The 16,234-nt window shown below is 46.3% G+C and overlaps 1 protein-coding gene across 4 annotated transcripts in view; it reads left to right on the top strand.

The window, feature by feature from the left end:
• The window catches only part of LOC120429790 (transcription factor hamlet-like), a 133,876-nt gene extending 118,008 nt beyond the window's left edge, over nucleotides 1-15,868 (top strand). For 2 of the 4 annotated variants that reach the window (XM_052707863.1, XM_052707865.1), the window contains exons 7-9: nucleotides 8,363-8,528; nucleotides 12,210-13,262; nucleotides 13,986-15,868. In XM_052707863.1, the coding sequence (XP_052563823.1) occupies nucleotides 8,363-8,528; nucleotides 12,210-13,262; nucleotides 13,986-15,071 (2,305 nt within the window). In that variant the 3' untranslated portion in view covers nucleotides 15,072-15,868. The remainder of the gene's footprint in view (nucleotides 1-8,362; nucleotides 8,529-12,209; nucleotides 13,263-13,985) is intronic. The other 2 variants (XM_052707866.1, XM_052707864.1) reach the window with 2 other exon arrangements.
• Nucleotides 15,869-16,234: the final 366 nt, after the last annotated feature.

The raw sequence follows: 16,234 nt of genomic DNA, 5'->3' as shown, positions 1-16,234 counted from the left end.
CATCAGAATCTGTCTCAGACTCTGTTTGGATGGCATCAGAATCTGTCTCAGAATCTTGCTTAGATTTAGTCTCAGAATCTGTCTCAGACTCTGTCTGAGATGGCATGAGAATCTATCTCAAAAGCTTTCTTAGAATTCTTTTTAGAATCTGTCTCAGACTTTGTCTGAGATGACTTCAGAATCTGTCTCAGACTCTGTCTGAGATTTCATCAGAATCTATCTCAGAATCTTTCTTAGATTTCGACTCAGAATCTGTCTCAGACTCTGTCTGAGATGACATCGGAATCTGACTCAGAATCTATCACAATCTGTTTTAGACTCTGCCTTAGATGACATCAGAATCTGTCTCAGACTCTGTCTGAGATGACATCGGAATCCGTCTCAGACTCTGTCTTAGATGACATCAGAATTTGTCTCAGAATCTGTCTTAGACTTTGTTTGAGAAGACATCAGAATCTGCCTCAGAATGTTTCTTAGACTTCGTCTCAGAATTTGTCTCAGATTTTGTCTTAGATGACATCAGAATCAGACAACGTCTCGAACTCTGCCTCAGACTACGTCTACGAACTCCGTACTGTGATAGCTGTATCGATTTCTCTCCGTGCTTACCTTCGGAATGCAACGTCACCCGATCGCACGTAACACGTGTCCACGTGTGGGGACATCCATCTTCGCGAGAAGACCATCAACGCGTCAAAGGTGCGATCGGTAGGCCGGCAAGCCGTTGATCACGATCGCCCGGAGTCCTGCAGGTCTTAATGACCTCTCTCGCGGGAGGGTGCTGCGTTTCCTGCGTTCCAACGCTGTCAAACTCGGCAGAGACGACGCATTAGTGTTACTAATATTGATTGATGGGTGAGGGAAGGTTTTCGGAGCAACCTAAGCAAGTACGCATGTCTTTTTTCGGACTCCTCTAATGGTGATCGCCGCGATCGAAGAGATTAGAGGTGGCGGTGGGATGTCCGACCACGTTCATTTGAATAATTGATTCGTCCGAGCGCGGTTCGGTAATGGGCCCGGAGGGCCCTGAACATGCCAGGGGGACGTTATGGATGGATTAATTAGCGGCTTTGTTGCGCGAAAAGTGTTGAGAGTTCTTGAACTTTTGCGCGGCAGGTTCGCCGCACTCCTCCAAGATCAATCCTAATAAAACTTTACTACTCTTTACTGCCAGGTGGTGGTCGAGCGCGCGTGGTTGCTAAATGTCAGCAGCTCTCCCGGAACCCCGCAGTTGTGCGGGGTCCACCAAACTAGAGCAATAATTTCTAATCAGTGCTTTTGCCTTCCTCACTGAGGTAAGGCTATAATCCTGCTCTAAAAATGAACTTCGTATAAAAACGTCGTAGACCCACCTTCATGTATACATATCGACTCAGAATCGAAAACTGAACAAATGTCTGTGTGTATGTGTGTGTGTATGTGTGTGTGTATGTATGTATGTGACCAACAAACTAGCTCATGTTTCTCGGCACTGGCTGAACCGATTTGACCCGAACTTGTTGCATTCGACTTGGTTTAGGGTCCCATAGATCGAGTTTTATACAGATTGAAGTTTCGATAAGTAGTTCAAAAGTTATGTATAAAAATGTGTTTTCACATATATTTGGATCTCACTTAACTGTATGTAAACTATGTCCGGGTCCATCATCCGACCCATCGTTGGTTAGGTTATCAAAAGACCTTTCCAACGAGTCCAAAACATTGAAGATCTGGCAACCCTGTCTCGAGATATGGCCACTTAAGTGATATTGATGTACTTTTTTGAAGCCGGATCTCACTTAAATGTATGTAAACTATGTCCGGCTCCACTATCCGACCCGACGTTGGTTAGGTTATCAAAAGACCTTTCCAACGAGTCTAAAACATTGAAGATCTGGCAACCCTGTCTCGAGATATGGCCACTTAAGTGATATTGATGTACTTTTTTGAAGCCGGATCTCACTTAAATGTATGTAAACTATGTCCGGGTCCATCATCCGACCCATTGTTGATAAGATTATCAAAAGACCTTTCCAACGAGTGCAAAAAATTGAAGATCTGGCAACCCTGTCTCGAGATATGGCCACTTAGGTGATATTGATGTACTTTTTTGAAGCCGGATCTCACTTAAATGTATGTGTACTATGTCCGGATCCACCATCCGACCCATTGTTGGTTAGGTTATCAAAAGACCTTTCCAACGAGTCCAAAACATTGAAGATCTGGCAACCCTGTCTCGAGATATGGCCACTTAAGTGATATCGATGTACTTTTTGGAAGCCGGATCTAAAAAATAGATGAAACTTGTGTACAGCCATTGTTGTGAGGAAGGCTCCAACCACATAGGTGGATTATGTTAGTTTTTGATTTATAGTCCCCGCGGCGGCACCGGCCAAATCGATGTCCACCGCGTACGGGAATCTCATTACTTCCCTTCCTGTTGTGGACTCTGTGCAGACTCTCTCGGGAAAGGGCGCTCGTGGCGCCCTCGCGCAGCTGGAGAAAGTCGTAAATTCAATCTACTTAGAGATCATAACTCGGCATTTTATGATTGCAATATGTCCAGAACGCTCGCTTTCGCGGAGAAATTAAACACATTTAGTCAAGACATCAACCGGCCTGCGGCGCTGCGACCTGCGCTTGCAAGTCTCGATTTTCAACAGCCACTACTGAGACTGGCCAAGCTAATTGAATTTCGCCTTAATAATGATCGAGCATTACTTATCGCTGCGCGCGCGTAGTGGCCACCGCCAAACATTAAACAAATTAAGTCGTAGGTGGACGCAAATTTATTGTTTCGCGGATCGTGTTGCATGCTCAGTCCCCAGCGGGAGATGCAGTGGATTCAGCGGTGATTGACGCTGACGCTGGTGGAGATTAATTGCGTGGCCGCAGGCCGCTCCGAACTCTTGGGAGATTCGTAGGGATCCGAAGGTGTTCACACCTCCGCGGAGTTGTAATTAGGCTGGTAATGCGAGGTTATTCTTCACGGGACTTCTTCAGAACCTCCGCAGCTCATGCGTTATTGACCGCCGACAATTAATAATAATTGAATTTGACATTATTCGCCGGTGGATGTCTTAGTAAAATATTTGCTTTTGGTCGGCGGTTCAGCGCCGGGGGTGGTCGCCCACCTGTAAACAGTGCCACGCACCAAGGTAGAAATCAAAACGGCTGGGGAGGGGGACCGTGTCAATTTGATGAGTGAGTGCCTAATGACCTACTCAATAAGTAATGCTACTGCGAGGTTTGGAATTTTGGTCAGGGTTGTAACCAGGGAGTCTGGTCGACTAATCTAGAAACTTGAAATCTACCTCTGACAACCTGCGTAAAACCGGACTAGAAAAATCAATACCGCTAATCCACTCCAAGCAATTAAATCACCTCGCGCGGGGCTGGTAGCATTGCATCAGAACATACTTTCTAACAAAAGGCACTCATTGTCACCATTAGTCACTCTGTCCAGAGTGCGGCCGCACAACCACCAATTACACGCAATTAAGCTCACGCCGGAATATCAGGAGCAGCAAATTGCAGGTTCCTCTCCTGGTACTGACCACCAAGGGGTGTAGATTCTACACGGTGCAATCTCGCCGTTGCACCCGATTGCATACAAAACAACAATTAAAATGCAATACCACTCTGTTCTCCCGCGACCAGTAACGCTACCCGGGAGTTCCGCTTAAATATTCATAACGCCCCCCAACACTTTCTGTTGTCGTTCCATCATTGTCCCACATGAATGCGGGGACGAGCTTAAGCATCATCCCTGGACGGGTTCTAACCCCTCTGCCTTGAAAAAGAGGAAGGGGCGCTTGTCAATTATTCAACGACCAAATCAGTCCCGCTAATGTTATTGCGTGCCACGAGTCGGTTACACTTTCCAGCTACCTTCAAAGCGCCTTAAATTTATTATGAACGATGCGGTGATTTCTGGACGGCGAAGCGCCCCCGTCGTTGTTGTAAACACACAATTGGGTCGGTTTGTTGGCTCTGTGTCAACAGGGCGAGTTTGCTCGGAAATTTTCACCTGGTATCGCGCTGTGATAACAGGTTGCGGGTTGACCAAATTTCGGTGATTGAATTTTGGGAATATTGTATAGCTATGGAATGGTTGATTTTGCCAGAGTTGCTTTGTAGACGCCCCTTACAATTTTTTGAATGCCTCTGGTATTCAAAAGCTCCAGCAATTAGTTCAGCTACTCATCCCTTTTATTTTGATATAACATTCTGATTCATAGTTCTATTTTCGGACTTAAGCTACTCCAAATTTTAAAATCTTTAAACGCCCTTTTTGATAAATTTATGCGTCCTTCAAATTTTTTTTTGGACGATCTTTACTATTTTAAAAAATTTCCCTTCAATCAATCAACAATCCCTTCAAATAATCAATCCTGGTTTTACAGTGTAATTGTTCTACTATTAGGTAAATAAAAAAGACCACTCCTAATTGAGGTTACCCTTTCAGAATTCAAATGCTCTTTTCAAATAGTAATTGTTTTTCAAACGTGTAATTTTATGTTTCTTCAAATTTATTGGCTTTTTTCTAGGACTGGTTAAACTCAGACGCTCTGAAATCAATTAAACTCTTCTGTAATCTTCAAACGCCCTTTTTCAAATTTTAGCGCCCTTCAAATAAAAAATTTCTTCTTGGTAACGGAAATTATTACAAGAAGAGCAGTTAGTGAGAAAAAATGATATTTGGTTTTAAATTTTATAAAAAAAAGCTGTAAGCGCCCTTCAAATAATATTGTTTGATAACTAACGGAATTAAAAAAAGTACAATTCAGAATAAAAAATAAAACTAAATTATCAGAAAAAAACAATTATCTGATTTTTTTTAATAAGGAAAAAAAATTAACAAAATTATTCACACAAAAAACAATTATCTGAACAAGTCACCCTAGTAAGACTTTAACATTTAACAATCTTCAAACGCCTTTTTTTTACTGTAAGCGCCCTTCAAATGATAAATGCCATGATAAACATCTGTATTTACAAAGTTGTACGGTTCTTTTTGTGGACTAATAAGAATAAGCCTTCAAGATTGTATGAATCTTGAAACGCTCTTTTTTAAATTGTAAGCGCCCTTCAAATAACTTTTTTTGATATTCATTGAATTTAAAAGACAAATTCAAATTATTACAGAAATATTTAGCATAAAACATTTTACCTATTCAAATCGCCCAAATTAGACTTTTACCATCAGGAATCTTCAAACGCCCTTTTTAAAGCTGTAAGCGCCCTTCATATGATAAATTTCTCGATAACGATCTGTATCCACTTAGTTATTCGGTTATGTTTGTGGACAAACCAAAATAAGCCTTAAAGATTGAATGAATTGTTTAAAAATATTGAAACGCCCTTTTAAGAATTGTAAGCGCCCTTCAAATGATTTTTTTGATATTCATTTAATTTTAGAGTCAAATTCAAAATATAATTGAAAAAAATATCATAAAACGAATAATCTATTCAAGTCAATTAGACTATTACTTTCAGGAATTTTCAAACGCCCTTTTCAAAACTTTATGCGCCCTTCAAATGATCAATTTCTGGATAACAAATCGAATTTACAATTTTATTCTGTTCTTTTTGTGGACAAGCCAAAATTAGCCTTAGCGATTTTCTGAATTCTTTAAGAATCTTGAAACGCCATTTTCAAAGCTTAAGCGCCTTTCAAATGATACATTTATAGATAACCATCTGTATTTACAAAGTTATTCTGTTCTATTTGTGGACTAGCCAAAGTTAGCTTCTAAGATTTACTGAATTCTCATCTTGAAACGCCCTTTTCAAAGCAGAATATGCCTCCAAAGTTGACTTGTTGAAGTTGAAATGCTCTTTTTTAAACTGCAAACGCCCTTCAAATGAAAATGCAGGTCAAACTATGCCGCTAAGCATTTTTTTAAACAACCTCGTGGAAGTCCTTCAACTATTCAAGCGTCCTCTTCCCACAGTCGGTCGCCCTCTTCCTAGTTGATAGATCGTCTCCTCAACAGTAGTCCCAAACCGTTCCAAATGTCAACGAGAGATGTGTGTGTGTGGTTACCACTCGAAAAGCATATCAGCCGACTCAGTTATTTGGCATTCCAAGAGTTTGGTTTCACTTTTAGCTTGTACCTCGAAAACCTTGTCATTTCACCCCACGTGTGAGAGTGAACCCGGCTCAGGACTCACTTTGATTTAGATGTCAAAAATGATTGCTATATTGATGGCGGCCGCCACTGTCTGGATTTCTTTGCGCTTAGAGAGATGCGGGTGAGATGACTGCAGCGGTCATCTCGCCAATGGGTTGACCCTTTCGGGCTGGGTTCAGAAAAAATCAGACTATTGCTGGGTGGCCGGTAGATCTTCTGTAATATTTTAACTCTATGGAGTTCTTGAGTTACCTAGACAGTTGAAAGACCCAAAGTAGCTCTCGGTAAGGTTGGTAGATCCCAGTCCCGCAGGGGCGCACCGAGTTATCGCGCGCCAGGTCGTAGACCGAAAGGGCATATCGCTTCCTGCCGCGCAGTTATGTGTATATTTTGGAGTCCGAGTTACGACGACGATGATTGATATTTGGACGCGCGCGGGAGCTTTTACATGAGTTCCATTTCAAACCCCCACAAATGATAGTGCGGCCGAGTCGGTCCCCTCGAGAATTTGGCATGATGGCGATAAAAGCTCTGTGTGGTGCTACACACACGCACCACTTGCCCAGATCACTATTATTTCGCCGCGCCGGCATTCGGAATGAGAGCGAAAGGAGATCGATGGCTCGAGATATGCGTCTCGCGAGGAGGCCTATTAGGCGTCAATCCGGAGGCGATTGGACACATTACTCGAGCGGGAGAGAGAAAGTTTGTGGATTTCGGATTGTGCGACGGTTTGATCTGCTTTGTGTCACCAGAAGGACGATCGGTGGCGCGGTGAAAGTGGTTTTTTGGAGCGATTTGAGGTGCCAACGTCAGAACGCGCGCGGTGATTGATCACCGTTGCGAATTCCCTGACAGGTCCTCCCGCCGTCGGTCGCGGGTTATGTAATACGCCTCCGCGCTGGATCCTAGGAAGATCTTATCGACCTCCAACCAGGTCCGGTCGTTGCTCTTTTCGGGGCGAATTTATGAGCCCCCAACACGTCTAACATCATTATTCTAATTTCTTGTGGCACATGGGAGTATCGGGGCTCGATCGCGCAGAATTATGATCCGCTCGCCGGGGAGGTCGATCGTTGTCGCGATATTGTCGCGCGGTCGCCTACACGGCGCACGGAGACTTGTACCACAATGTAGTTCAAAGCACTTGGGTCTTAGGATCTGCGTTGACGACAACTCGCCGTAGACGACGACGACGACGACTGTGGTGAGACTGATCGCATTTAATGAAAATGTCACATAACTCATCGCACTTGTAGTTGCGCGCGCGCGGGGATGTATGTCGCCAAGAGTTGCGCGCGATCACGATCCCGGGCGTCTCTTCCCGCGATAGAGGCGTGAATAATTTAAAATATTAATAAATCTAGTCGCGCGGAGATGTCGCTGCGCGACGCGTGATCTGCGCGATCTTCGCGCGCCATGACGGAAGAGATCGCTGGGTTTTTTGTACTCACTCGTAATTGAAAGCAAAAGCTGGATGACGTGCGCGTTTAATTAATTGCGCTAATTGTTGTCGACTGCAGGCATTCGTGGCGTAGGCGTGGCGAATGGAAGTGCGGTGACCAACGCCTCCGACGAGTTGGAGAGCGATCGTGATCTATCCCTACTTGGGCATTGCGTGACTAAATGGGGCTGATATGATTCTTATAGCCGGATCCCGAGTGTGACATACCGTGTGAGGTGTAAAGGTTGTGGGAAAATCTTGGAAAACAATTGCGGCGGGACTCATCAACATTCTATGCTATCTCGGGGTGGAATCTCCGCGCCAAGGATGATTGGTTCGCTCACGCCAACTCGTGGGAACGACTTCAGCTGGATCCTGATGGCTCTCTTCATCATTTTATTGTCCCCTCACATTAAGTGACACGTTCAAAAACAAATGCAGTAATGGTTTTCTGTGTACTCCGCGCTGAATAATTGATACGTGTGTACAACTCAACAAAGACGAGTCGTCAAGGGGCGGTCCCCAGTGACATTATCGCACGGGGCTTGATTAGACCCGAAGATCGTGAAGGCGTGTTAGGTAATTTCCATACACACACACACGTGACGATTATGTCTCGATTCAGCCGAGGTCGTCCCCTCGCGTCACAACGACACAATTGACGGGGGTGTGAAGTACCCGGGATTGCTCCGGAGAAAAGGTCGTTGGGGATCTACCCCAGAGTAGGCAACCGCCCACACGCGCCTTAGGTGATGATTTAGCAATAACACGTTTCTTTCCCTTCTTCACTCTCTTCCAACAGACTTGACGTGCATCTGGTGACCTCCCATCACTACCCGAAGGACGCCTATCGGTGCGAAAGCTGCCCCAAGGCGTACAGTTACAGGCCGTCCCTGCTGCGGCACCGGGCGCTCGCCCACAACGAGAACCGGCGCTACCCCTGCGAGAACTGTCCAAAGGTAAGTGAAGTAAGTTATCGATTCGGCTCTAGATGTTTGATGTTGTAAATGAGTGTTTTGGGCCTGTCTTGTGAAGTCTTGTGAGGTTCCTCCAGTTGATACATTTGAAGAGTATCGTTTAAGTCTCAGCCGATCTCCACATCTCCAAGATTGTATAATCAGGACTGCAATCTACAGTCCAGTGAAGTTCTACCAACCCAAATTGATTCAGTTAAGTTATCTGATGCTCTTCAAACAAGAAATACTTGGTTGATTCATCATTTCTTCATAAACCTTCATGATTTGTGAGGCTCCAAAGCTGAAATAATTGTTGTAGACCTCATATTTGCCTTGGTTGATCGCGTTCAAAGAAGTCTTCCAACATTGCGAAACGTCCCAACAGCGTCCCCAGCTGTACCATTTCAGCCCTAATCCACACACATCGGCCGCCCCAACTGCCCTGCAATCCCCCCGGGTGATCAGATTGCTATCAAATTATACGGATTTGAGGTTTCTCTCCCGGAGAACCACCCCCTCGATTCCCTTTTACGTACACCCAAACAACCCCTCGCGCTCTAGCATTAACCATTTCACAATTGCTATTTTTCAATTAATTTCAATTTGCTCTATTTGTTTATTGTGCCACAGTTTTGCCTCGGCGCCTTGCACTTTTTTGCGCGGCCCCACAATCGTTCAGGTGATTTTCACCTCGTTTTTACTCGCGAGCGCGTACGCGATCAATTGAACTCCGTGGCGTTACCAATAGTACCAATTGAAGGTGGTGGTAGGAAAAAAGGTATCATTCTTCGAGCCGACAGCGCGCTCGGGAGGTTGTGGGACGTACCAACTTTCGTTCAGCGACTTCGTCGCAGGTCAGACCTGCAGTCCAAGATCGCGCTAGCGCGCGTGGCGAAGGGTCAACCCGCGCGCCACAACTAATCAAGATTGACAGTTCGTGACGCGCTGCAGCGCGTTAGAGGTCCCCCGCGAGTCTGTGTGTTTTCGGTGGTCGTCCGCCTCCACGCGTGAAGATCGTCGCCGAAAAAAAAATCTGTTAGGTTGATTTATTGATCGGTAGGACCTGCGTGGAGGTAGAATCTCCCCCTGCGAAACGCGCATAATGAGGTGAAAACGCAAGCTGTCAAAAGAATCGCAAGTGTCCGCTAATCGCTAGATCATGCCGGACCATTTCTTGCGGGAGGTTTAATTAGAGGTCGGTTCGCCGAAAAGGGGGTCACCCCTCACAGGTATCCCGGGGTGCGTATCGAATTGGATCGCGAACGCGGATTTCGCTTTTTTTTTGTGGCCACGCGACGCGCTGCCACTAGTTGGAAATAAATCAAAATGATTAGATTGAAAATGTCTATTTAGCCCGTTCGGAACGGGGGGGCACAACCCGGGAAAAGGTTACGAAACCTCCGGCCTGAACAATCCAATCAGAAGGTTTATCTTGACGTTTCAGCTTGTTTCAACAGACCCGCGTGCGGCGCGGGCTGTCACTTTCGATTTCTCGGACAGATCCGAGTGGCAGCAGCGCGGGTGATGGATATGTTCAGACTTCTGGAACCGCGCTCGCGCCCGACTTCTGATATATCTTAATCAGCTCAACCACGCGCGGTGAGTTACGCAACCTGCGGCTAATTAGAACGGGGTTGACCAACTTTCGATAGTGGACACCACGCGGAAGTGACCCCATCGGTTACAATTGAATTGACCACGATTACGGCTGCAAGGGACCTCTAGATCAGATTCGCGTCCAAGTTGCGCGCGATTTTGCATACATTAATTTCCCCATGTTTTTTTATACCCGGTGGGTCCACCACGACTTCCTTAGAAGGAGCCCTCGGAGCGCTGCTATCATTTCAATAGAATCGACTCGCGCAATTGACCACACCAAAAGAAGTAGCAGCAGCTGCTGTTGCGAGATATCTCTCTCCGGTCTAGCGGGGTGGGCTACCGCGCGGATAGAAGGAAATCGATAATGAAAGCATGCTTCCCCGGCGTTGTTGTTCCGAGGTGGTGTCCACTACGGGGTTATCTCCTGCCTTAATATCAATTTGATGCAGGGTGGGCACTTGAAGTGGGTCTATTAGAACATTTAAAGAATTGCTGACCTGAGTTGATCAAAATCATCCAATCTTGACTCCGACTCCGGCGACTAAAAAATTCGTTGACTCCGTCTCCAGTTTTCCAACAAGTACAAACTCCACCGACAACAACTTTTATGTAAAGTGATTTTCAAACTTTGTTCGTGGTTTCCATTTTTATGAACGTTTGTTCACGATTTTCGGAACTTATTTTTCTCCATGCAGCTATCTAAAACATTTAATCAAAAATTATTAAAATTGACCAGAACTGATCCCGATTTCGTCTTCTCGTAATTAGCCGATTTCGACTCCGATTTCTACAGAAATTATAGAAATCCACGCCGAGATTACCAAAATTTACCAATTTGACTTCCCAAAATCGCAAACAATCGTGAATAAAATTCAGATCCAGGAAAAAAGATATAAAATTCCATGATACGTTTTTGAAAACTGTTCTATGCAATTTTAACACTAATTAATGATTGATCACGATTTTAGGAACTGATTTTTCTCCGTGTAACTTCGACTACTCAGGATTTGTTGATCCAACAAATTTGTTAATAAAAAGTTGAACAAAATTAACTGAATCTGATTCCAGCTTCAACTTCTCAGCCTTGCCTGAAAATAGATCTTCAAACTTCATTGTGGAAGAACATTTAAGCTGCCACCCTGTAGACCACTCCAAAAGGTTCTCCCGAAGTCGCCTCCGTAAATACTTGCTGGATTAAAATCATAATTTTATTCCAAATCATGATTCACCCGCAGTCACAGACTCCGGGCTCAGCAGCAACAGGCAGCCACGAATCAGTAGGTGGTCAAAACCGCCCCGAACTAGGGGAGGGCGTCTTTCGAAATTCTCCAACTACCAGCCAAAGTGATCAGTCTCCGATATGCGCCTTCACTTCTGGAGAGCGCTGCTACCGGTTTCGCTCCTTTTATTGTTGTTTTTTGGGACAATAATAAATTGTTGTATATTTCCCCGTCGTTTTACCCAGCATCTTCTTTTTTGGCTTGCTGTTTGCCCTCCCGAGATCATTAATTATAATTAATGAGAACTGCTCTAGCCAAACTTGCGCGATAGCGCAACCTTTGCCCAAATTGGCAATTCTCAATCCCTCTGCAACTCTCGCAGTTGCATAACGCTATGACACGCGCGCGCGCGCCCCATCTTCGGAATGTCAAAACTGGATCAACTCAATCACGTGCGCGCCCGAAGTTCACGCGGGTCATGCGCTCCCCCCTCGCTTATCTGCCGTCTTGGATCACTTCAAACCGTCGCAAGAGGAATTCGTGTCTGAGCGGGCCCACCCCCGCGCGTTGATTACCTCATCTTCTCTCGTCATCATTTCACTCTCGGGGGGGTTATGTTTGTTTATTCATCGATTTCCAATTGCCGAGCGCGCGCGCCCGCGCCACGATTTGATCTCGCGCCATGACTTGGGGGCTTCGATCACCGTAATTATGTTGATTTCGTCGCACAAAAGAGTCTCTTTCAATTGCCGCTCGGAGCTTATCTCTCCAGGATCGGAATTTGCGCGAGCGACATCGTTCCCAATTTGAGTGAATGAAAAATCAATTTTCGAAAGCTGGGGCTCATTCTTGTTTCGTTTCTCTTCTTTTGCAGGTCTTCAGCGATCCGTCGAACCTCCAGCGGCACATCCGCACCCACCACGTGGGAGCCCGCAGTCACGCCTGTCCCGAGTGCGGGAAGACGTTCGCGACCTCGTCCGGGCTCAAGCAGCACACGCACATCCACTCGTCGGTCAAGCCGTTCCAGTGCGAGGTCTGCTTCAAGGCGTACACCCAGTTCTCGAACCTGTGCCGGCACAAGCGCATGCATGCCGACTGCCGCATGCAGATCAAGTGCAACAAGTGCGGCCAGAGCTTCAGCACCGTAACTTCGCTGTCCAAGCACAAGCGATTCTGTGATTCAACGCCGGGGGCCGCCCCCGCAGGACACCATCCGTCAGCCGGTCCAAACGTCAACGCACCCCCGAATAACCTGCCCCAGCTCAACATGGCCACGCCACCGAACCCGTTCCTGATGTTCCCCGGAAGTCCCTTTTTCGCGCCCGGATTCCGCCCCTACCCCGGAATCTTCCCACCCAACGCAGCCGCCCAAGCGCCCCAATTCCCGATGCCCTTCTTCCCCAAACCAACCCAACCAACCGCCCCCATTGAATTCGACCGCAAAACCCCGTCCCCACGCCTCCTCCTGGACCCCTACAACCAACACACCATGAAGATCTCCCCGCCAACGGCGGAAGAAGCCACCAACCCGCTGAGACCATCCCCGGCGCGTCCAATCCCGGTCAACTTCAGCTCGATCCCGTCAATGACCTCAACGCCAGTCCCGCAGATCCCCACAACCCCGACCATGGATCACCACATCAAGGCGGAAAATGGTTCGCACAACAGCAGCGCCGGATCGACCCGTGGTCGCGCCGAATCGGTGCACAGCTCCGAGGACGAGATGCCCATTTCGGTGGGATCGCTGCGCGTGAAGGATTTCTCGCTCTGCTCGACGGCTTCGTCGTCTGGGTCGCTTGAGTTGAAGCAGGAGCAGCGAGCTGCGTCCTCATTGGGCAAGAGGAAAGCTTCGATTGAGGTGGTGAAGGAGGAGGAGGAGGACGAGGATGAGGAGGATGACCGGAAGGAGGTGGAGCCGGAAGCTAAGGTGAGAATCGAAGTAATGTTTTTCTACGTTTTGCCACACAATTTCCTGTTGATTTATGATTTTGTGTTTTTTTATTTGACTCAAAGGGTTACACACATGTAGAAAATCTCATAATTTCAAATTACTCTCAACTCTCTAAACTTTTCCGTTTGACACTTTTTAGTTTGTACCCCGTTAATTTGACAAAGTCAAACTAAAAAGTGACGAACTGTCACTTTTTACACGGCGCTCACGCACACTATCAAAACAAACGTTTGGTAGTGTGTGTGAACTCCGTATAAAAGGGGTGTCAAACTAAAAAGTGACCCCGTTCGTTTGACAACAGTTCGTGTCAAACCTGAAGAGAATGAGAGTGAGTAAAAGTAGAGATCCGTATGCTAGAAAGGATACTTCTTATTTTGAGTGTAGCTTGTTGTGAGAAAAAGAGAGAGTTTTTGAACTTCTGTGTGAGAGAAACAAACTACAAGATTGATTTATTTCTCTCACACAATCGTTCAGCAACTCCCTCTTTCTCTCACTACACGCTACGCTCCACTGCGCTAGAAATTGCTTAGAATTTTTCCTCTCTCAATCCCTACAAAACCGTCGGGGTTTCAGTGTACAGGAAGTTTATAAAAATCCACTTAAAAGATAATTTTCAATCACTCCTGACAGTTTCTTCACGATATTTCATGAAAAATGGCAAAAATAGAGGAAACTAATTACAAAATTATCACCTTACAGATCCCCAAACTGGAGTCCTCGGAGCAACCGCTGGATTTGAGCGTCACCAAAAAGAACAAACCGCCGCGCAGCCCGTCCCCGATCGAGGTCACAACTCCAACGCCCACGCCAACGCCAACCCCGTCGTTCTCAAACGATCTGCCCGCAAACAACCCGGCACCCAACTCACCGAAACCGGCCAGCATCGCAGCCGTCGCCGCATCGCCCTCGCCGTCCCGCATGATCGCCGTACAGAGCCCTTCGGAGGCGTCACTGTCACCGCGCCCCTCACCGTCACCATCGGCGTCCTCGCCGGGCGCTCAACCGATCTCGTACCCGCGTCCGATTTATCCGATGCTGCTGGAGGCCATGTACCGTCCGGGAATTCCCGGCTTTCAACGAGGGCCGGCGTTCAATTTTTTAGGCTCCCTTGGCCAGAATTTTGAAATGTTGAAGCGAAATGCTGCGGCCGCGGCCGCTTCCGGCTTTCCGCCGAAGCCGTTTCACGATGCCATAATGGCCATTCCGGGAGTTGGGAATGGGGGCAAGGTCAAGGACCGCTACTCGTGCAAATTCTGCGGCAAGATCTTTCCACGATCGGCCAATTTGACGCGCCACCTGCGCACACACACCGGTGAGCAGCCCTACAAATGTCGGTACTGTGAACGGTCATTTAGTATCTCTAGTAATTTGCAGCGTCATGTGCGTAACATTCACAACAAAGAGCGCCCGTTCAAGTGTCACCTGTGCGAACGGTGCTTCGGCCAGCAAACGAACCTTGACCGCCACCTGAAGAAGCACGACGCCGACGCAGCCGGACTCGGCATCGGCCTTGGCGATTCGCCCTCGTCGAACGAGGCCGAACGCGAGGACTCGTGCTTTGACGAGATCCGCTCGTTCATGGGCAAAGTGACGTACTCGGGGGCCACCGGCGGATTGCATCACCACCATCACCACGGTGGCCACCTGTACACGCCGATCGACGTGACCAGCGTCGAGCCGGAACTGGACCTGGACGGGTCGAGCGACGTCGAGAGCGATATGATCAACATCGACTCCGACAAGGAACCCATGAACAACAACGACACGATCGAGGTCTCCACTTAAGGGGGGGGACCACCTTGTATAAAGTTCCCTGTGTTGATTGGACCAAAAACCGACGCCACTACACGAGGAGATCCCAGACTCACCTCTGTACATAAGCGCGAGGACCTAGAAGAAGCAAGCTCTGTAAACTTACCCTCTATGCTCACTATTAGCTAATTACACAACCACGATTGACCAGGCTCACTAAAGTATAGTATTATGATACATAAGATCAAAACACACACTCTCTCTCTCTTGATGAACGATAACGTTAAGCTCAGTAGACCCACGAAGTAGAAGTAGTTTTGTACAGAAATGCAACCTCTGACAAGTAGTTGAATATTTTCGGTGATATTGATATTGTTTGTAATAAAGGAATTTTTTTCTTAGTCTTAGTGATAAAAGTTAAACTTTTGACACACTTGAAAGAATTTAGTTGATACCAAAAAATGAAAAGAAACACTGCACGATGCCCCCTCTAGAGAATAGTTACTACAAATGGTAGGAGAATTTTATATGCGTTCGGCAAACGAATTTGAATTTATTTTAGTTTGTAACTTATTATTATTTTTTCGTTGTTTGAGAGGATTAATATAAAAAAAAACACATTTTTACATCTGTAAGTCATTCAAAGCGAAGAAAAAATCACGAAATCAAACTGTAAATTACTACTACTTATTCTTCTATTACTCGTAAAATAAACTACTTAATAAACAAAACAATTGTTAGTTAGTTATAACCACTGCATACAAAAATCCTACACGATAAGCGCATTTTTTCCAAATCATACAAAAATAAACCAATTTCAAAACCAAAAACCCTTAGCTTTTTTCTCTACACCACAAACACTCACACAAAACCCATTATGTTTGGCGCGGCGCGGCCAGAGATTATGCCAAACTCATGTAAATCATACTTATCATTAAGCAAGAAAGTGTGCACGGTGCGCGCGAGCGCGCACGCGGTTTTCCTTTCTTTCCCCCCGCTTAATTCGACATTTATCTGGGCAAATTTGTCGCACGACATACACACGGTCCGCCCCCTTGGTTTCGGAGTTGCCTCGGTCGACGACGACTTAAGGGGAGCGTTGAAGGGAGAAGGGGTAACCTCGCAGGTTCACTTCACAAATTATCAGAAAATTAATAATAAATTGCATGAATCGAAAGTAAATCGATTAATGCCAT

This window comes from Culex pipiens, chromosome 2 (genome assembly GCF_016801865.2).
Source record: "Culex pipiens pallens isolate TS chromosome 2, TS_CPP_V2, whole genome shotgun sequence".
NCBI lineage: Eukaryota > Metazoa > Arthropoda > Insecta > Diptera > Culicidae > Culex > Culex pipiens.
The sequence above is the reverse complement of the archived record's forward strand: the minus strand, read 5'-3'. Positions and strand labels throughout refer to the sequence as shown.